Below are 22,396 nucleotides of genomic sequence, written 5' to 3' on the forward strand. Positions count from 1 at the left end.
CAGCACCCAAGCCCCAGCCCAGACCAGTTCAGCCAGAAACTGGGTGAAGGACCTGGGCCCCATCATATTTCTAAAAACTCCCAGGTGAGTCTCTTGGCCAGCTGGGGTTTAGAACCATCGGTCTAGATAGAGCCTTGCTACTAAAAGTGAAGTCTACGGACCAGCGGCAGAGGCGTCACGTGACACTGTGTGAGCGCGCAGAAACTGAGGCCCCACCCCAGACCTACCAAACCGGACGGTGCCTTCTACCAAGATCCTCAGGTGATTTGTAAGCATGGTACAGTTGGAGAACCCTCGCTGGAGGGAAAGAACAGTTCTTAAATAACTGTATGACAAGTTGCAAGCAATTTCTGCTGATTCACATTACCATTTGGACATATTCCTTTGCACACTTAACAAATATTAATTGAGCACCAGCTAGTACCAGGCGCTATGATGGTTCTTAAGAACACATTGGCATGCGTCTCTGTCTTAGCCTGCAAATTCCTGCCCGTACCCCGTTTTCTGTAGCTGTAGCATTTGATGATAGCCATCCCTTTTCTCCTCGACATGACCCCCCTTCCGGTTCCATCCCTTCCCTTCTCACTTTTTTGGAAAGACTGGAATCAGAATCCTTCTTTGTCACTTCACAGTGAGTATGGTAATTTAACTTGGAGCTGAAGACGGCGAGGACTTTGAGCGTATAAGGATAAACTCAGTCTACAGCCCTGAGGATTGCGTAACCTTCGATTGATTTCAGCTCCTTAAACCTAGAGTCAGAGAAGCCGGTTCCTGAGCTAACCTCACACCTTCACTGCAGTATATAGCCAGGTTTCTCGACTGGGAGCTGTGGTACGGAATCTTGTGTTCAGTGTGTAACTTGTAGACCATTGGCATCACCTGGGAACTTGTTAGAAATAGGAAACGCTGGACCCTACTGCAGGTCTAGGGACTCAGAATCTGCACTTGAACGAGACCACCAGATGATTCGCATACACATTAAAGTTTGAGAAGCACTGGTATAGAACAGCATTTCGTAAATTTTGCAACATGTTATAATCACATGGGGGAGCTTTTAGAACTCTGATGCGCCCCTGCTGCACCCTACGGCAGTTAAGTGAGAATATCTCGGTGTGAGACCAGACATCTGGTCTCTACATTTGCCATGTTCGCCATTTTTAAGTGCACGGTTCAGTGACATTGAGCACATCCACACTGGTGTGCAAACATCACCACCATCCATCTCCAGACTTTGTCATCTTCCCACACTGAAGCTCCGTCTCCATTAAACACGAACTCCCCCATCCCCCTCCCCCCATCAGCCCCTGACAAACACGATTTTCTGTGCTTGTGAATGAGACTGCTCTGGGTACTGCACATAAGTGGAATTATAGAGTATATGTCTTTTGTGACTGGCTTATTTCACTCAGCACCATATCTTCATGGTTCATCCATGTCATAGCGTGTGTCAGAACTGTCTTCCTTTTTAAAGGTTATAATATTCCATCCTACGTATAGACCACATCTTGTTTACCATTCAGCTGTCGATGGACTCTTGGGCTGCTTGCACTTTTTGACTATTGTGAATAATGCTGCTATGAACATGGGTGTACGAGTCTCTGTTTGAGCCCCTTCTTACACTTTCCAGTGTAAACCTGGAAGTGGGATTGCCAGATCACGTGGTAATTGTATTTGGAATTTTTTTTTTGAGGAATTGCTGCACAGTGGTTTTCCACAGTTGCTACGCCATTTTACATTACCACTAGCAGTGGACAAGGGTCTTAGTCCTCCACATCTTCACGAATGACTGCCATCTTCCAGGTTTTCTTTTTCTTTTACTATATCCATCCTAATGGCTATGAGTGGTGTCTTATTGTAGTTTTGATTTGCATTTCCCTAATGATTACTGATGTTGAACATCTTTTCACATATTTATTGGCCATTTGTATATACCTTCTTTGGAGAAGTATCTATTCACGTCCCCTGCCCATTTTTAATTGGGTTGTTTTTTATTGTTGAGTTGTAGGAACTCTTTATATATTCTGGATATTAATCCCTTATCAGATATAGGATTTGCAAATATTTTCTCCCATTCTATGGGTTGTCTTTTCACTCTGTCGATAGTGTCCTTTGATGTGCAAAAGTTTCAAATTTTGAGGTAATCCATTTTATCTATATTTTCTTTTGTTCTGTGTGCTTTTGGTGTCATGTCCAAGAAATCATTGTCAGACAACAGTATTTTTAAAAAACTGTCCCAGTGATGCCCGTGTACAGCTCCTGCTGAGCAGTGTTTCTCAAACTTTAACGTGCATTTGCGTCACTGGAAATCTTATTAAAATGCGTATTCTTATTTATAAGGTCTGGGGTGGGGTCCAAGATCCTGCTTGTTAACAAACTCCTAGCTGATGTTGAGGCTGCTGGTCTGAGAACCAGTCTGAGTAGTCAAGGTACAGAAAGGCCCTTTGATGATTTCTTTCACACGAGCCCTGAGAGTAGAAGGTGGATATTTTCCAGAACTTTTCCTGAATTTCTTTACCACAGTTGTTTCCTGATCTGCCATGGAGACAGGCTCACAGCTTCCCCTCTAACTCACCGCTGGTTCGGAGCAGCCCGGGTGGGTGCACTGAGTGCCCTTGACGTAGCAGAAGAATAACATGTAAAGTACATGTTCTCCCTGCCCCCCCCCCCCCCCCCCCGCCTCTGCCCTGCTGGGAAGGCCGTCCACTGGTCTGTCCATGTGGGGTGATTTCAGATTCCACACTAATGATGGCTGATTCCTCTCTGGCCTTGGCCTCTGTGGGGGAACTACTGTAGAACCCTGCCGAAAAGCTGTTTTGTTCAAAATATGTTTAATGTGCTCAGAAAGGAAAATCACACAGGTTGGTCTGAAGTTTATAGAAGGAGCTGGAGAGAAAAACTATTGAAGGTCTGCTTCTAAAAAAAAATCCTTTATTTCATCCTAGAATTTTAGAGCAGAAAGGACCCTCAGAGTCTATCCCAAACTCTCATTTTGGAGAAGAAAGCTGGGACCCAACAAGGCTGTGGACTTGTTCAAGGTCACCAAGCCAAATAGAGGTCAGCCCTTAGGTGTAATACGTATTTTGTAATCTTGCTTTAGGTTATCTGGAAACGGTTACCACAGAGCAGCTACCTCTTTCATATGGCTCCTTTAATTATAAGTTCACTTTTGTGGGGCACCTGGGTGGCTCATTCGGTTAAGCATCTGCCTTCGGCTCAGGACATGATCCTGGGGTCCTGGGTTTGAGCCCTGCGTCGGGCTCCTTGCCCAGCAGGGAGTCTGCTTCTCCCTCTCCCTCTGCCCCTCTTCCCCCAACTCCTGCTCACTCTCTCTCTGTCTCCCTCTTTCAAATAAATAAATAATCTTTTTTTTTTTTTTAAGTTCACCTTTTCACTGAAAAGGTAAAAATCAACAGACTGGATCATGGTTCTTGTCCCTCATGGCCTTCATTAGAAAATTTCTACCAGATGTTTACTTTTATAAGTTATGAATCTCTTCTAAAGAACTTTGAGGCTTCCTGCTTAAGTGTGCAATCTAAGAAAAAATAGTTATTCTACAGTATTTTTCAGTAGTGATGTGCTTCTGAAACCTATTCCAGAATTCTGATGTTACCTAAAGAGAAGGTTGTTTACCTTCTGTGTTATCCCGATTGGACCTGCCTCCCTGGAGCCAGTGACCCAAACTGCAGGTATGGTACCTGGGAGGGACTAACTAGCTTCTAGAAGATATACCCAGTGCCACTTTCCTTTTCTCTGTCCATTGCAAGCCTTGTAATCTGATCACAGTACTCGTTCAATCCACTGCCAATGAATTGGACCTGGCTCTCAAGTTGAAACTCATTTGCTGTCCTTACGATAGAGATCATACCTTGAAAAGACCAGTGGCCTTCAGATCCAACCCACATTTCAGCATGTCTACACTGGTTATTAAATACTCTATAGCTTCTCATTTTACCACCAGCTGCTCATTAATCCAATTATAAGTTTCCTTTATCCAACCAAACTTCCTGCTGAGTTGCTTAACTCTCATAGTGATGCGTTTGCCTTCAGTGATTAGACAGCCCAGTGGAAGATACTGTCTTGTTCAGACATCTCGGTCATTTAGGCTTGACCTCGCTTTGATGGCGCAACACCCGACATGGGCCGTATGCACACGCTGCAGGAGCCTCCTTCCCAGGAAGCCTCACCGAGGTTAGTTCCTGCCTGCCGTGGGAGCCCGGCCCCTGGGTCTCTCCGCAGCCTCACCAGCAAGGCGTTAGGGAGGCTTCTGAATCCTGTCTGACTGTGAAGGCAGTGCCTGGGCCCTTCATTTGGGTTTCTGGGTCCTGAACAGAGGCAAGCTCCTTTGCTGGCAAGAACGTCTGTCTCCATATGGAGAGTCAGTCTTCGCATCCTCTGTTCATTAAGACATCAGCCTCACTCAGCCTTGCTCTTGCTGCCAGACGCACTGGTGTGCCAGCAGGAAGGGTTCCATCAAGAAGGGGTCTGCTGCCTTCTGAAGGCAGGGAGGCACCACTTTGCCCGCAGGACTGGACCTGCTCAGGCTTCATGGGACTCGCTCCAGCAGAGCCTTTAGAACACTCTGTGAGTTCTGATTGCAGGCCTGCAGGCGAGTCTCCGGGTGGTGCCATCTGTAGCTCACGCAAAGGCAGGGTGGAGTCCTTCCACCTCCTTGGCCATTCTCATCAGTCTCCTGGGTGCATGCCACCAGCTCCCGTGGCCCCAGGCTGCTCAGCAACACCCTGAGTTATGTTAGAGATATAATAATGAATTATACAATGGATTATACATAATTAATTTATAATAAAACACGCACACAATGGTTTAATTTCTCCAAGTGAATGATGTGCCGCCGCCAGATCCTGCTGGAACACATTCCCTAACTGACTGCTTCCTGATCTGGAGATGATGGCCAGGTGCCCTAGGGAGGGACCTTGGCCAGAGGAACCTGCCAATTCCCAGATTCCCTCCAGGCTACCTCTGGGGTATGTCCCGTAGAAAGATAATCCTTCGCTGTCTCTCCTGTTGTTCTAGACCGGGATACCCATGGGGGTCTCGCTCCACCCCTGGACTGTTTGAGAGTGGTTATCTTCTTCATTCCCCCAATCTTTCCTTCAGAGTATGGGAGATGCCAATGTATTTATACCTGACCCCTTCCTCCCTTCCTCCCTCCCTTCCTTCCTTCCTTCCACAAGTATGTGTTGAGTGTCTATTATGTGCCAGACCCTATCCTTGGCTTGGTGTGCACGAGGAGGCAAAACACAACGATCCTTGCCCTGGTGGAGCTTACCTTCTAGCAAAGGGAGACAGACAATAAACCGCATAACGAGTAAGTAGATGACGTAGTGATAGGTGCTATAGAGATAGAAAAGGCAGAGCAGGAGAAGGGTGATCGGGTGTGACGCACGCAGGCTGTGGTTTTAGACACTGTGCTCAGGGCAGGTGTTATGAAAAGGTGGCAGCCTCGGGATGGTCATGGCCTCTGTGAACAGCGGGAAAGGCACTCGTGTGCCTCCTTGGGGCTGTTTGGTTAGGAGATCTTTCAGTAACATTTGTAACTTTTGGTTTCAGATGTTCAGGATGTTACTGTCCCTGCTGCTGCTGCAGTTTCTGCCCCCCACTGAGGGGTCCCAGCGGGCTGAACCCATGTTCACTGCAGTCACCAACACGGTCCTGCCCCCTGACTATGACAGCAACCCCACCCAGCTCAACTATGGTGTGGCAGTCACCGATGTGGACCATGACGGAGATTTTGAGATCGTTGTGGCAGGGTAAGTGCCTCCCACCCCGAGTTTGACCAATCTATTCGTCAGCTTTTGCTGTGATAAGGCTGAGTAACAAATGCCAAAAGCCAATGGCTTGCAATAGTACGCATTCCCACTCACAGGTCTGCGCAGGGCTCAGCTGAGCCGCTGGGACGCCATGTCCTTGCCTTTGCTGTGGCAGTGCGAGGATGGAGGCTGGCTAGAATTTCGGGGCAGAGTCTGAATGCTGTGCTCAAGGCAAGCTCTTCAGATTTGTTAAGTCTCCTTCGTTATGCAAGTAACACTTCCTTAGCGGTGGGACTGTAGAATCTTTACGTAGGAAGGGCTTAAAGGTGACAGTTATGATAGAAGGGGCTGCTCAAAGCTGCCTTTGCACAGCATTTTCCGTAAGACTAGGAAGACAGTAATTGTCCCTTTCAAAGAAGGGAGGAAGATGAAAATTCAGGATAGCTAGACTTATTCTAAAGCATGCCGTGGTGCCCGCTGCTCCCTTCTCTCCCGAGAAGCAACACCGTGTAGTAAGAAGCATACGATTTGGAGTCCGAATAGCTTGAGTTCATGCCGCGGGTCTACAGCTTTCTAGTTGCATGACCTGAGTCAGTCCCTTACTCGCTGAGTTTCAGATATATCATCTGTAGAAACGGGAATCATCGTAAAGCTTTCTCGTTCTAAAACCTCAGTAGGGCGTTGCATGCACCAGTGCGTTGTCAGTTCTGCCAGTAACCATTGGTTGGTGTTCTTTCCGGAGCCCTCATATGTGCCAGGCGCTGTGCTGAGGCTTTCCCCGGCACCGTCTGACTTAACCCTCCTGACAACACTGTGAAGTACATATACAAGAAAAGGAAATTAGTTGGGAAGCGACCTGCCCTTGTCAATTAAACGGGACATGGATGGGTCAGGATTTGAACCCCAGGGCTCCCTACTAGATCTACTGAACGATGATTGTGCAAAGTTCCATTATCACTTCAAAAGTCAGTCCATCAATAAAAACACGAGGCCCAGTCCTCCTCATTCTGGGAGGCCTGAGCTTTTATGGCGGCACGGAACAAAGTTACTGTTAGGTACCATTATTTGTAGCAGTTGCATATAATAGTAAAAAGCACTGACTTGGACTTGGAAGACCTGGTGTTAATCCTAACTATACCACCCAAGAGTTGCAAACCTTGTGCAAGTTACTTAGCTATGCGGTGCCTACCTTTCTCATCTGTAAAATGGGCATATTGAAGTCTACTCCCCCCTACCACACAGGACAGGGGTGAGGATGAGCAGTGATGATGCAGATAAAAGATACTTTGTAAAGCACACTTCTTCTTCCATTTACTCATTTCTTCTACCCTGTGAAGAGTAGAAGGTACCCGATTCTAGATCGCCTAAAAGTCTGGATGAGTGCCCCGTCCGGGGGAACCCTCTGCGATGATGTAGGTATTTATGTCTGTGCCACACGTGGCTGTTGAGCACTTGAAATGTGGCTACTGGGACTGAGGAACTGAATTTTCATTTTATTTCATTTAACTTAAATAGCCACATTGAAATTAGCACAGTTCTCGGTCTTAAGAAGGAAAAACTAAAGAGCAGAGTGTGCTAGAAAAAGGAACATCAGAAGTGGTTGTCGTGACCCTTGTAGCCTGAGGTGACCCGAGCAGCTTGTCCACGCTCAGTGCTGCGGCGATCCGGTGTCTCTCTGCATCGGGAGCAGCCCGCCTCGTCAAATCCTGCCTCCCAGAGCCCTGAGCCTTTGCTTACGGGACTCTGACGCATGTCTGAAATGTTCTAGCTGGCCCTGCCTCCTGTGAGGTGGCCCCGGCCTCCCCGGTAGCCCCTGGCAGCTGACCGAGGACAGAGGACGGGCCCTCTACAACTCACTGAGCTGAGCAGGCTGGCCCTTCACCTTGGACACGGGCTGCAGGTGCAGCTCTCCGTCGCACCCCTCCTTGAACCCGCACGGTTGCCAACGCACCTCCTGAACGTGTAGTTTCTTTCTTTCCAAGCGCTGGGCGTTCATTTCATCTTCCTTCCCCATGAAGTCCCTCCTCTGTCTCTTCCAAGAACTCAAGAAATTTGCTTCTGTCTCCTTGGCGGCAGGGAAGCTAGACCATCCTTTGCAGTCACCTTGGAGTAGATGAACCTGGTCTCGCTTGCTGCTGACTGTGGGGCCTGCAGCCCTTCGGAGCTCTCCTCTGGAAACAAAAGCCAGACCATCCTGGGTCCTCATCCTGAATCAGCCAGGGATCCGGGGAAAGACCCTTCTCTCTTCTCCCAGGCAAAGGTTGAACCAGGCAGGCCCTGTCTGGGGAAGTTTGGGCTGCCGAGCATTCTTCTGCAAGATGATATTGCCCGCTCCCAGCAAAGGAGAAGGCTTGCGTGGAGGACAGAATGGCGAAATTGGGCAGCCTCCCAGCTCCAGGTCAGGCCTTCTTTGTGGCTGTTGTGAAGCATTGTGAATTCTCAGAGCGTCAGAAAGACACGTTCTAATTTAAGTACCAAAATACGTTCCAAAGGCAAATATAACTTTCTATTATCTTCAGCTTAGGATGATTTGTCACTGTCTTCTTCTTTGGGCTGGATAACCAAGGGTTGACTATATAGACATATTTAATTCGGGACCTTGGGAGGTCATTTGGTCCACCCCTTGCCTTCCAAGGAGGCCACACCTATAGCTCTTAGAGGCTCCATTTCTTTAAAGCCTTCCAAGAGAATGTGTGCAATCTTTTTGTAATCTAGCTCAATTACTTATGTCAAGAATCTATTTGACAAATCTGAATCTCTCATATTAGGGTTTAATAGGCCATTTCTTTTAACTTTTGCTTTGCTATTGCCTTTGAAAGTATAAACCAAGCGGTCGCCATTCTTTCAAATAATGACAGCTAGGATCACTGCTCTGCATTTCATTCTCTGTGGATTTGGCCACATTTCTGGCTTTGACTCTTATTCTGTGCCGTCTACTCTATACCCATATTTAACTCCGTTTCCTTCTCTGTTTGATTGTAGACTCCGTTTAAGAATCATGCTGCAAGAGTTGAAATTTCTAAAAATTGAATGTGAATACCTTTACCGGGGGCACCTGCAATCCAGCTCCTGACAGGCCCCCTCTGTACTATCGTATAGACCTTTCCATTAGCTGGTCCCTGAAGGCATTTAGCTTTGTGACCCCTGGGATAATGGCCAGCTCTTCAGTGTATAAGGCGCCCTGTACTTGAACTTGTCTTAGATGTGTTGACCTTGTAGTGTGTCTGACTTGAGCCCTGTTGCTTTGAGTATTTACTCTTTGAATAGGTTTGTTTTGTTTTGCATTTTTGGTATGCTCGTTCTGGGTATTGATGGCATTGATTTTGAGCATGTTGCGGGTGAGTTTGTGTTGTGTTTCAGTTTCTTGAGTTAATTGTGATGGAAGGCGTGTGCGTGCATCTGACTCTGGGAGGAGCAGAAAATGACCGCCCTTTGTTCTGCGGGGATGGGGGAGGGAATGGGCTGGCTCTGCTCCTCCACCACAGCTGGGCGAGTGCCTCCGCATATGGAGGGCTTATCTGCTGACCGGCAGGTGCAAGATTGTGGTCCGTGCATACAGTCTCCTCCCTGCGGGTGAGGGGAGGATTTGATCACCCCCAGAGACAACTGCGCACGCACAGACCATTGAGGATCTTCAGGACTGGTTCCCTGGGTAAATAAAAAGCTCAGTAGCTTCCCCTTTTCTCAGTGGAACTAAACACCCAATCTACAGTTTCACATAGTCTGGAAAGGAATTCCTGTTGGTGTCAATCTTGCACGATTCCTTTAGAGCAGCTTTTGTTTCCTGGGATATCCCCAGAGGTCTGAGATAACCCCCCTACCCTTTCAGTTTCCAACAGAAGTTTTGCTCAAATGGAAAGATTGTAGTGGTTGTAAAGTTTAAATCACGATTTAGATCAGTTTTTCTACACAGAGCATTCATTTGATAAAACCTGAACTCATTCTTCACACTTGGAAGGGTTTCATTTAAAGGGATGCTACATATCGTAAAGCAGTGTCTCATTTTGTTCTTAATTTTGCAACTGTGTCAGAAAACTTTTTTAATTTACTAAAGTTAATTGAATTATTTAAAAGGCAAACTGTATTCAAGTACCAGATTAATCATAATCATATAGGAGATATGTTTGCCATTATAAATAATAAGAACGATGAAGAATGAGATATTTATCTATGATTTAACCAAAGCAGAATTTATGCATTTTATTGTAAGTATATATAGACACACACGGCGTCTATAGACTGTATAGCGTGTGTACATAGTAGGTAGGTAGATGTGGTCTCCATGTAAATATGTGTACGTATGTGTAGTCCATATAAGTCTGTACAGACATACACATACGCACTTTTAACAAAATAGGAAAATAGGTTTGAACTTTCTGTGCTAATTGTTGCTTTGTAAAACATTTTAATAGATTTGATCATGAGTTTTGACAACTTTAAAATGTTAGATAATTTCATTCTTTTCAATTTATCTTTCTCTTTTAGTTTAAAATATATCTTACAGTGTGATAACACTCGTATGTGTTTTATTACCAAAAAAATTCACACAATATAGATGAAAGTAAAAATCCATCTTTATCAACCCTCCACCCCTCCTTTAAGCACAACCCAGTCCTCTCCCAGAATAACAATTGTTTTCAGTTTGGTGTTTAGACTTCTAGAAATTTCTATGTTACCTATATGTATTACATATATGTTCCTAAGTTGCAAATATATAATTTTTGGAAGAATCAAACCGGTACATATTATTCCAAAACTCACTTTTTTTCACTGTACAGCCTATTTATTGTTCATATATAGAGATCTAGCTTGTTTTTTAAGTTGTTTAGTGTGGCTGTACCACATTCGTTTTGTCACCCCTCAAGTGACATTTAAGCTGTCCCTAATCTGTGACCACTGCAAACAGTGCTGAACTGCACATCCTTACCCACATACGCAAATATTTTTCTGGGATAGGTACCAAGCAGTGGAGATGCTGGGAATGCTATGTACATTCTGGATCTTAATAAGTATCACCAAATTGTTTCCACTCTCCATCTTTCTCTATTTATTCATAGCCTAGAAATAAAAGGTAAGCTTGGGGATTATTGAATTCAACAGCTGTTCAAGCCCCTACTATGTGTATAGCCGCATAGACTCCAGGGCTTGAACCTGATCAATTTAGATCTAATAGTTCCAAGAAGGACAAAGCCTATTCTGCATGTATAAGAGAAGCTGCTGCCGTTAGAAACCGGATTGAGACTTCAATACTTTCTGATTCCAGCTGCTAAGAGGACTTTCTCTAAAGCTTTGTCTGCAAAAATATATTTCTTAAATGGCTCACCCTTCACCCCGAGATTCATTGTCGCCGGTATCACGGTAGAACGATTGCGGGGTGCCAGCTCTTCTGCTGGGGTTAAGCCTGGACTGCCCCTGATTTTGAATACTAATAAGACATGAGCTGGAGCAGGAACCGGGGCTTGTAAACTCATTCTTAAAACTTTTCTAAAAAGGTTACACAGCGGCGCATGGCAGGTGTTCCAGAGATGTCTCATTGCTGCATCTCAACTTCCTTCTCCCCGGAAGCAGTGGGCAGAAATTCCACCTACCCTGCACGCCGGGTCACAGACTCCATTGACAGCCCAAGGTTCTGAAGCCCCTTCATAGTTACCCTAGCAACAGCACCCCCCATCCCCCCCAGAGCAAAGGGACAGAAGGTGTGGTATGCAGAATAATGGCCTTCCGAAGATGTCTGTCCTAATGCGCACAGGCAATGAATATGCTATCTTACATGGCAAAAGGGACTGTGCAGATGGGATTAAGTGAAGGACCTTGAGATAGTGAGGTGTCCCAGATTATCTGAGTGGGCCCAATGTAATCACAGGGTCCTTAAAACTAGAAAAAGGGAAGCAGAAGAGGAGGTCATAGTGATGTGAGGTGAGAAGGACTTACACTCACCATTCCTGGCTTTGAGGATGGAGGGAGGGGTCACAGGTCAAGGAATGTGGGTGGGCTCTAGAAGCTGGAGAAGGTAAGGAAATAGTTTTACTCCTAGAGCTTCTAGAAGGGAATGCAGTCATGCCAACACCTTGATTTGAGCACAGACCAATGATGGAATTCTAACAGACAGAAGGGTAAGATGATCATTTGCGTTGTCTTATGCCACTAAGTTCGTGCTGAGTTGTTACAGCAGCAATAAGAAACTAGTACGTCAGATGCTTGGTGTGATTTCTCGGAGAGGGGATGGCCATTACCTCCGAGAATTTTAGTAGAATTATTTTAACAATTTCATGGCCTTAAAATAAATATACCACCCACAAACATATTATTTAAAAGAATAAAGGAAGTATACCACCAATGAAAGTATTATTATTATTATTTTTTAAAGATTTTGTTTATTTATTTGACAGAGATAGAGACAGCCAGCGAGAGAGGGAACACAGGCAAGGAGAGTGGGAGAGGAAGAAGCAGGCTCCCGGCGGAGGAGCCTGATGTGGGGCTCGATCCCATAGCGCTGGGATCACGCCCTGAGCCAAAGGCAGATGCTTAACCGCTGTGCCACCCAGGCGCCCCCAAAAGTATTATTTTTAATCAATGACAATCCCTAGTCTTAGGAGCATGTGCAGTTTGGGGAAGAATCCCTAAAAGCACACTTTGTTCCTTAGTGACCAGCCACCTTAATGCACCGGGCAGCTCGCTGTTTGACGCCCCATGCCTTGGATGGTTGGAGGTGGGGAGAGGGATTGAGAGCTTTTAAAGACCTCATTGTCCTGGGTGAGACAACACACTGAAACTGGGTGAGGTCATGAGCAACCCATACCCCTCCCCCCCAGAGAGATGTGAACATTCCAGGAGTCGGACAGGGTGGAGAGCACTTCCAGGTGAGAACCACCAAGGCCTTGGAGGGGGCATTTAGACAGCATGTGGAAGGACAGGTAGCACGCGGGTCTCTTTAACAAGGGAGCAGTGACCTCTCCAGGTTGAAGACAGCTTGAGGCTTACTTGGATTTTGTTGTTTATTTGTTTTAAAATTAATTTTTTTAAAAAGCATTTTAACAAAAAACTGATTTTCACATAGTGAAGAATATTTATAAAAAGCCATTCCAAAATAGTAATATAATTAAGACCCTAAAATTGCCTCTGCTGAAAAAGGCAAAGCTACTTTTAGTAGTCTGAGTTTTTCACCCATTCAGAAAGTGAATGTAGGCCCCATCTCCAGTCACCTTCCTTGAAGTCTGTCTTCTCCCCAGTTCTGTGAGTGGTGGGCTGGGCGGAAGACCTTCCTTGTCCCACCCCAGCCTCCTGAAGTCCCAGGCACAGGGCAGGCTGCAGGTGAAGCCCGCCGTCCCCACCCTTACACCCCTACAGCAGCAGGACTTCCTCTTCCCTCTCCTCCCCACTCCTTGCCCCCTTCCCCTTTCACCCCTCCCCCAAACACATCCCACACTTCTCTTTGCCATTTCCACTCCCAGCATCACTTCTGCTCTGGGGAGGTGGGGTGTCACCTGACCCCTGCCGCCTTCTCGCAGGTCTCCCCACACCTTCTCCCCAGTGCTACTGACCTGGTGAGTCATTTTCCTCCAAGAATGCTATGGTTAGGACTTAATCTTCTCTCTGAGGAAATAGTTCATTTTGAGGTGCAGATACCTAGGAAAACATGCAAGGATGTGAAAAACTAAAACATTCCCCACTTTGGATTTTTGCCGTCCCCCCCCCCCATTTACTGTCAGTCCTGAAGGGGCAGAGTGCGCAGCGTGCCCCTCGTAGTTTGCTTACGTCATCCTGTCTTAAACCGTCACAGTGGTCCGCGTGACGCGTGGTATTTAACTGAGCCTCAGTCACATTTTTTCACATTGTCACATCACTAAAATTGGGATGTGACCTACAACGGGCAGCTGGCGCTAATTGGAAGTCTTTTCTTTCCTAGAGATACTGCAGTAATGGGGAGTCTTAGACGACGCCTTAGCTTTGATGAGAGCACTGTAGTACTGTTGTCTCATTTTGCAGGTAAGGAAACTGAGGCCCAGAGATCCACGGAAAGTCGTAGATATGATGAAAGGTGAACTATTATTCTACATATGCCCGCGAAATTCAGTGTGTTGATTGTGTTGTTCAAATCATAATCTTTATTGATATTTCTCTGCCTGCTGATAACCGAGGCTTGGTTTGGAATACCCTACCGCTGAAGTCCGTTTCTTTCTGTGACTCTGTGCTGCTGTATGTTGAGTCTATTTTATTAGGTGCAGTTTTAGAATTCTTTTTTTTTTTTTATTGAGATGTAATGGACATATAACATTAGCTTCGGGTTTACAACACCATGATTCAATATTTGTCTATATTGTGAAGTGATAACCACAATAAATCTTAGACTTCTTATATTTTCCTGGTGAATGGAGCCATTAGTATGAAGTGACCCCGTCTATCCCTAATTATGGTTTTGGCCTAATGTTATTATTATAACTATTCCATCTCTTTTTTTGTTACTGTTTGCCAAGAATATCCTTTTTCATCCTTTTACTTTGAACTTTCCAAAATCCTTACATTTTGTGTGTGTTTCTTGTATGCGGCATGTATAGTTTATATTTCTTTCTTAACTGACCATGTCCGTCCTTTTACTGATGAGTTTAGTCCATTCCATTTAATGGGAACATTAATATCTTCAAACTTGTTTCTCTTACTTGTTCAATTTTCATGTTTTCAATGCTTCTTTTCCTTTCTTGCCTTTCTTTTTTTTTTTTTAAAGATTTTATTTATTTATTTATTTATTTATGTGACAGAGAGACAGCCAGTGAGAGAGGGAACACAGCAGGGGGAGTGGGAGAGGAAGAAGCAGGCTCACAGCGGAGGAGCCCGATGTGGGACTCGATCCCGATACCGGGATCACGCCCTGAGCCGAAGGCAGACGCTTTTAATGACTGCGCTACCCAGGTGCCCCCTTTCTTGCCTTTTTTTTAAGACTTATTTATTTTGTGGGGGGAGGGGGAGAAGGAGAGAGAGTTTTAAGCAGACTGCGCTAAGTGCAGAGCCTGACCCTGGGCTCCATTTCACGAGCCTGAGATCATGACCTGAGCCAAAACCGAGAGCCAGACACTCAACAAGCTGAGCCACACCGGAGCCCCTCCTTTCTGGCTTTTTAAAAAACTGATTGATTGAGCAGCTTTTTGTGGGGCGGGGGGAAAGGAGGGAAACACTTGTTTTCTAAATCCCGTTTTTTGCCTCTAATTGATTTGGGAATTTTACCCTCTTCTTCTGTTCTTTTAGTGGTTTCTTTCAAAATTTTATGATACCTTTTTAACAAACTCTGAAATTATCTTAACCCTCTTCTATAACATTACAAGGACTTTAGTCCACTTTAACTCTTGGGCAGCCCTTCCTGTCTCATTGCTGCATCTCAACATTGCTGCAACTCATACATATAGGATGTCAACTTTGCCCCTTTGAAAACCCTACCTCTTATAATTATTATTGTTGTTGTTATAATTCTCTAAAGGCAGTGTTTTTAATCAGGAACACTAGCTCTCTCCAAGGGTCCTGGATTAATACAGGATTCTAAAGTTCAGTGTCCTCCCTATGCTGCCAGATCAAGAGTTAGTAATACTCTTCACAGTGCTCTGAGCCCTTTATTCCTATTTGGTTAGGCTCGTCAGTGCCAGATCTAGTTTCGACTCCCTTTTCTGTGGAGTAGCGTGGTTCTTGGAGATTTTCCTGAAGTTTGTGAGCCAAGCAATACAGTAAAGATATATTTCATCTGGAACCTACTTTTTTTGTAGTGGTAGGATCCTTCAGCAGTCTATCCTATGGATGGATACAGAAGTCTGGAGCTGTCCATGATTTAGGATCTCCAAAGCTTGTTTTTCTATCACTAAGAGGACTGGGGAGGGTATGGGCAGCTAAAAGGAATAGTATTTAAGAGGTTCTCCCCCTTACCAGTTCAAAGATGCTTGAACTCACTTCCTGCAAAATAGAAAGAGCTCTACAGCATGGGAGATTTGGGTGTGAGATGGAGAGGGTTAGGGATGTGTGCGTATGGGGAGAGAAGCACATGCAGTAAGCCACAGGCACTCTGGTAGTCAGGCCAGACCCTGAGACAGTGCCTCTCTGGAGGAGCTAAGATCCAAGTCATGTCCAGCTTAAATGACACCATGTAAGGTCACCAGTGTTTGGCTACACCAACCAAGGAAATGCATGACTGTGTATATCAAAAAGAACCTCCTTCCCCCATCAGCAGCCATCTTTCCATGTTGTTTATGGAGTAGAATTACAGCCATATGAAGTCAAGGACAGGTACCCAGTGTGTTTTGACATGCCCTTGTGCTATAGTCACTCTGTATGTTGGCCATGAATGGGCGCTGGGATGATAACCGGGCTAATGAGGATTCTCCCTGGTTGGGGGCTATCCTGGAGAGCAATACGGCATTGGTGGGCTCGTCCCAGAGAATAGGGTAGCAGAATCTTCTCTTTGGACCTCATACCACCTTCATTCCTTCTTTTGGGATGAACATTCCCTCATCTTTGAAGAACTATTCTGATCACAGGATCTTATGGAACTGCTAGTCAATAGTCTGGGGTTCCCTGTGACCTAAGCCTGTTTAATCAGTGTCTTGATCTGAGATTTTCCATCCTGAATTAAAGAAGGAAAGCTCTAACTTGCTCTTGGATCATGAGTTGTAAGGCTATATCACAAAACTACTATGGATATATCCTTGTCCCCCACTCCACGGAGGAATCTGAGAGAATGATGATGACACCCAGAGAGAAAAGGAAGAATCCTGGGGCATAAGGCCATGATTCCTGCCCTGAGGCCCCCAGACATATGGGTCTCCTGTACCTCTACTTCAGTTCTTTTTAGAAATAAATTTTTCTCTGGAGCCTTTTCTCTAGAGTGACTTTTCTTATGCCAAATCTAATGACTTATAAATCTAGACAAAGCAGCCTTTTTGCAGGCGAGAGCAAGCACCCTATCTGATGCTGTGTTGCAGACCAGAGCATAACAGTCCCTGGCCTCAAAAGAGACCCTATGTTTATCTAGTCAAAGAGAAGATTCTTAAGAATATTTAAGAGCAGTTGACAATCCGTGATCAGTGTTAACATGCTTCTGAAGGAGTTTTTGCTAGGTGGATCAGATTGAGAGGGAAATTCAAACCAAAGAAATACCACAATGTTATTTAATTACATACTTACATCAAAAATTCTTTTCAAAATTTCTCCTCTCACATTAGATTGCCAGCTACTAAGGGCAAGACATTTCTCTCTTCCACCTGTGCGCCGATAGCCTAGCATATAGTCAGTGTTCAGTGAATGAATAAGGTGAAATAGACAGTGGTCTTAAGGATGGATGGAGGGTCTTAGGTAAGAGAGTTAATGAAAACAATAAACATTAGCTATACTCAGAAGTGATTTACTCAAGGACTTCAGCCTTGAGAGCAACATCAGTAAGTTTAATAAACAAAATTGTACATGCCTACCTTATATGTGCATAACTGTGTGCTCAGTGCTTTGGCAGGTACAAGAATACAGTCCCTTTCTTCAGGCCATCTCAGTTGTAAGAGAGATAAGGCGCGTATAGAAATAACAGAGCAGAATGTCATATGAGCTGCAGAAAAGAAACTCAGTCCATGGTTGGCACACCTATTAGGTTCATCTTCCCATTGAATATTCCAGTTTTTTCAGTTTCTTATTAACAGCGAATTTCATCTGAGGTTATAGTAATAAGGCTCTTTTTCCCCTGTATGGAATTCCTTGATGATGTCACAGGCTTGATCTTCTCTTACTCATTACAACCAAGGTCCCTGTATTCATTTCCCTTTTATTAAACCACAATAATGATTTGTTGACAGAGTAGTCCCAAGGAACCGACAGCATCATTGGGCCTCCAGTCCTGGTTTTTCCTGGTTCCTGTCTAACACTTCAGAGAAGCAGTGAAATTCTCCAAAAAGCACCACTAACCAGTTCTACAAATGCCAACCTTGGTTTTTTTTGAACATACACTTTTCCATCATTAGTCCATTGTCCATATTCTTCCCTCCAAGCTAAATAGAGCAAAGTGTGGAAGAAGGAGGCAGAGGAAGCTATTATTTCCCCCAATTCCCTCTAAACAAGATGGGCCATAATTCTAGTTTCTCCAATACCTTTTCAGGTCGCTTCCTTATTTTAGGAAGCTGTGGCTGCACCAGGCTATATAGCCAAAGCTGCGCTCTCCCACCTCCCATCAGCCTTTGCTCCATTGGGGCTGGCCTGGAAAGGCCTTGGTTAAGCCATTTCAGCACCAGATCCCTGGACAGCACCAGAGCCCTGGAACAGATCTACAGACTCAATTGAACCCTGTCTTTCCCCCACTTCATCCTTACATGCAAAACCTTTGCTTCCACAAATTAGGAAGACTCTGAAAAGTATGGCAAGTCTCATTATAAAAGTTTCCTTTCCATATAACTCATTAATGTCAAAAAGCAAGAACTAGTGAAATAACTGATATCTCCAAGTTTCCAAGGACATATCTAAAATCTAAGTTTCAAATGTATCTAACATTTCATGGGGAAATAAATCTTTAATTTAAAAAAGAGGAAGCAAAAAGTAGATGAGTTCATTCTTGGTTCAAAAAGCTGGAAAGCTAAAGAAATTTTCAAGGGACACTGGTAACTTCCTGATGCCTATCAGGTAATAATACTTCCTTGGTGTGGTGAAGACAAATGAGATAAGGCATGTAAATTGCTTATCACAGCACCTGGTACATACTAAATGCTCAGTTGTTAGTGTGTTGGGGGTGATTATGTTTATTTAATGCCTAGCGTAACATTAGCAGTTTACCTGGACCAACCCTCATCTTAGAAACCTCTGTGTGTGTCTCTTCCTATGCCTTTTTCCATCAATGGGATAGCATAGCGAAGTGGAATATTTTTTGCTTTTTAATTAGAACTATATATCCTTGTTGTTAATTTTAACACAGTCATTTAAACATTTTTATATCGCATTGCCTGCAGAATGTGAACCTAAAATAGGTTGTCTTGTATTTTACTTAGTTTCCTATAAATCAATGTCCCACCTAGGAAAAAGTTTATTTACCCCTATTACATTAGCCAGCTCTTATTTATTCATTCTACAATTTTTTAAAGTAAGCTCCAATGTGCCAGGCACCTTGCTGAGCCCCAGAGGTTAGCAGTGAATGAGAGCAACTCCTACCTTCACTGAGCTCAGAGGTAATCAATATGCCTGATGAATTAAAGAAATTCTTACTTCAAGAAAGAATTTCAGCTTCCTCTAACCAAATCTTTTATCAGAACTCATAATTTGTAACCAGAATCATTTCTCATTCCCACTGTCCATTCTTACTAAAAGATGCTAATAAGAAATGGAATGATAAAACAAATGGGGCTAGAAAGAGAAGGACATGACTGGGGCAATCCATGAATTAATCAGCCCCTGAATAATCAAGAGATGATATATAAAATGTAAGTTCATGCCTTCTTAAATAATTAAACATATTAAAGGAGAGACAAAAAAGACCACATTTCAGAAGAAATTAGTAGCCTTAAGGCAGTGGGTGAGCAAAAAAGAGCTCTATAGTAGCATTTATAAGCCTTTCTATATTGTAATAAACCAAGCAGGTAGCAGTAAGAGGAATGGTTATATGGATTCTCCCACATATTTTGAAAATAACGGATGGCAACCTAGAAGTCACAGAGTTATTACAAGGCATCTGAGACTCCGTCTGTGCATGGACATTTTATCAATAGACACCAAAGTGCAGCTACTATAATATGGAGGGTTTTTTAAACATTGAAAAGGTATCTTCATACTTGAAAAGAGTTGAAAACCATGGCCTTAAATATGTATTCATGGACTGTCGAAACAAAGGGGTTAAAGGAGCCGAGGAGGGTCACTGAAAGGAAGAGAGTGAGAAACTTCAGGCAAGAGATGGAGAACGGGTATGAGAAGAGAGAAGTGGGAGATGGAGAAAGAGGAGACAGGAAATGTGCACAAGGCATAGAAGGGAAATTGTGGAGTCATGCAAACTTGCATTAAAACTCCAGCACCAGAGCACCAGGGTGGCTCAGTCAGTTAAGCGTTTGCCTTTGGCTCAGGTCATGATCCCAGGGTCCTGGGATCGAGTCCCACATCAGGCTCCTTGCTCAGTGAGGAGCCTGCTTCTCCCTCTGCCTGCCGACCCCCACACTTGAGCACTCTCTCTCTCTCTGACAAATAAATGAAATCTTTAAATAAAAATAAATAAAACTCCAGCACCTTCTCTTCCTCATTGTGAGACCTTAGAACAAGCTACCTAACCTCTCTGAGTTTGGTTTCCTCATCTATAAAGTGGAGAGTGTAATAACTACTCTTTTATTTCATCATAGCACTATGGTAGTGGTAAACAGAATGATGACACAAAATGCTTGGTCCTGTGTCTGACCTGTGGAAAGTACTCAAATATTAGCTCCTCCACCACCATCATCATCATTTCTTACTGGGCATCTTTCAGAGCCTTACCCGTTGGCAAACACCTGAGTGCTACTCTATGGTCACTTCTTATCTTTTTTTTTTTAAAGATTTTATTTATTTATTTGACAGAGAGAGACAGCCAGCAAGAGAGGGAACACAAGCAGGAGGAGTGGGAGAGGAAGAAGCAGGCTCCTAGCAGTGGAGCCTGATGTGGGTCTCGATCCCAGAACTCTGGGATCACGCCCTGAGCCAAAGGCAGATGCTTAACGGCTGTGCCACCCAGGCACCCCGATCACTTCTTATCTTGAACCAAATGGATCTGCCAGAACTCTTTTGATTGAACAATAAAAACTAACCCTTGCTAGCTTATCTTCCGCCCCACCAAGGAAAAGATAATCTAGTGGAAGCATGTTGGGGTAACTCACACAGCTCAAAGAAAATCTGATCGACTGAGCCTCAAGGAAGCAGGCAAAGGGGCAGCAGGGGGACATCAGGACTGACAGGAGCCAGAATCCAAACACAGCGAGGATCGCTTTCTCTGACTCTGTGCCTCTCATCCCTGCCTCTGTATCTTGGCCTGTCAGCCTAATTATTTCAGAGCATCTTTCTCCCAGACTCTGGTACCTAAACTACCAGCAGCTCCTAGGCATGTATCTTCCTAACCTAACTATCAGAAGGAAAATTCCAATGATAAGAAAAGAATTTTGAGTGGCTATGCGCTCATCCCTATGGTTCAGGAAATCATCCGGTTGGGAGTGGAGGAAGGGTTGGTCCTCCAGATAGAAAGGGGTCAGTTCCCAGATCCAAGAGAGCGGAGTGCTGAGCAAACAACCATGATATTCCCCCAAACATTCTTTGAACTCCTACTGTGTGCCCCTGCCTGCCTTCAACACTGAAGACATAGACATAGCCAAGACATTTATAATTCCTGCTCTCACAGAGCTGACATTCTAATGGGACAGACAGCAATAAGCAAAGAAACAGGAATTTTTTGTTTCTGTCAAGAAACAAGGCACACACACACGTGCACATGCACTCACGCATGCTTCCTGGGAAAATGTTCCATGGCCTCGTGCGGGCACATCTTCATCGCCGCCCCCAGAGGTTTGGGCACAGATCCCTTCCCTTTCCAGGCTGCCCTAGAATCCCTCAGTGAAACCATCCACTTCAGCACCCGTTTATCTTCCCTTCTAACCCTCAATTTTAGTCCTTTTGAAACCTATTGAGATCCAGTGATGCAAAAAAGACACCAGCTAGAATTCCAAGAAAATTTGCATGCTCAGAATTATGAACTAAAGGTAGAGAAGTCTGGATAAATGTTCCACACGAAAAAGGAAAAAGAACAAAGAGAAGAGAGACGAGTCCAATCAGTGTCCCCAAGTCCTCGGCATGTGCCATCTGTGAGAACATGGCTTAGAAAGGAGTTAACCATGGGGCGCCCGAGTGGCACAGCTGTTAAGTGTCTGCCTTCGGCTCAGGGCATGATCCCGGCGTTATGGGATCGAGCCCCACATCAGGCTCCTCCGCTATGAGCCTGCTTCTTCCTCTCCCACTCCCCCTGCTTGTGTTCCCTCTCTCGCTGGCTGTCTCTATCTCTGTCGAATAAATAAATAAAATCTTTAATAAAAAAAAAAAAAGGAAAGGAGTTAACCAGGGTCCACCATGGGGGCCGAGGGACTACAGGGACCCAACCTCGCCCTCACAAATACTAGATTCATGGGTGTGTTGGGTGCATTGCATGTGTGTTTATGTGTAGATGTGTTCCAACGTGAACATTTTTTTTAATTCTGTGAATGATTTTGTCAACCCTGTTCAGTATTTATTTTTTAATATACTAACAATGTCAAAAACTAGAAGTAATCTGGTCCTCTCAAATTGGGGAGGATCTGGCATTAGCATTTCATGAGCACCTACTATCTACCAAACTCTGCTTTGCCCTTCACACATACTCTCATTTATGGAGGTGCTGTGGTATCCTATTTATAAAGGAGGAAAGTGAGACCCACAGGGCTGATCTCTTGCAAAAGGTCAGACAGCTATTAAGAAGTAGAGCTGGGAGGAGATCGTGGCCTATTTGGCTCCAATGCCCAAATTCTTTCCTTCCTGCCACTGGTTCCTGAGCCAAGCCAGTCTGGAATGAAGTTGTTTTCGCTTTGTAACAAAATTCACTAAATAAGGATGATGCAATTTTTTTTCATAAAGCTAAAAATATTCCA

At 44.5% G+C, this 22,396-nt stretch overlaps 1 protein-coding gene across 2 annotated transcripts in view; it reads left to right on the forward strand.

Moving 5' to 3' along the window:
* The window catches only part of CRTAC1 (cartilage acidic protein 1), a 157,758-nt gene that overhangs the window by 12,161 nt on the left and 123,201 nt on the right, over window positions 1-22,396 (forward strand). For both annotated transcript variants that reach the window (XM_040624246.1, XM_040624245.1), the window contains exon 2: window positions 5,569-5,768. In XM_040624246.1, the coding sequence (XP_040480180.1) occupies window positions 5,569-5,768 (200 nt within the window). The remainder of the gene's footprint in view (window positions 1-5,568; window positions 5,769-22,396) is intronic.

This window comes from Ursus maritimus, unplaced genomic scaffold, assembly GCF_017311325.1.
Source record: "Ursus maritimus isolate PB19 unplaced genomic scaffold, ASM1731132v1 scaffold_7, whole genome shotgun sequence".
Taxonomy (NCBI): Eukaryota; Metazoa; Chordata; class Mammalia; order Carnivora; family Ursidae; genus Ursus; species Ursus maritimus.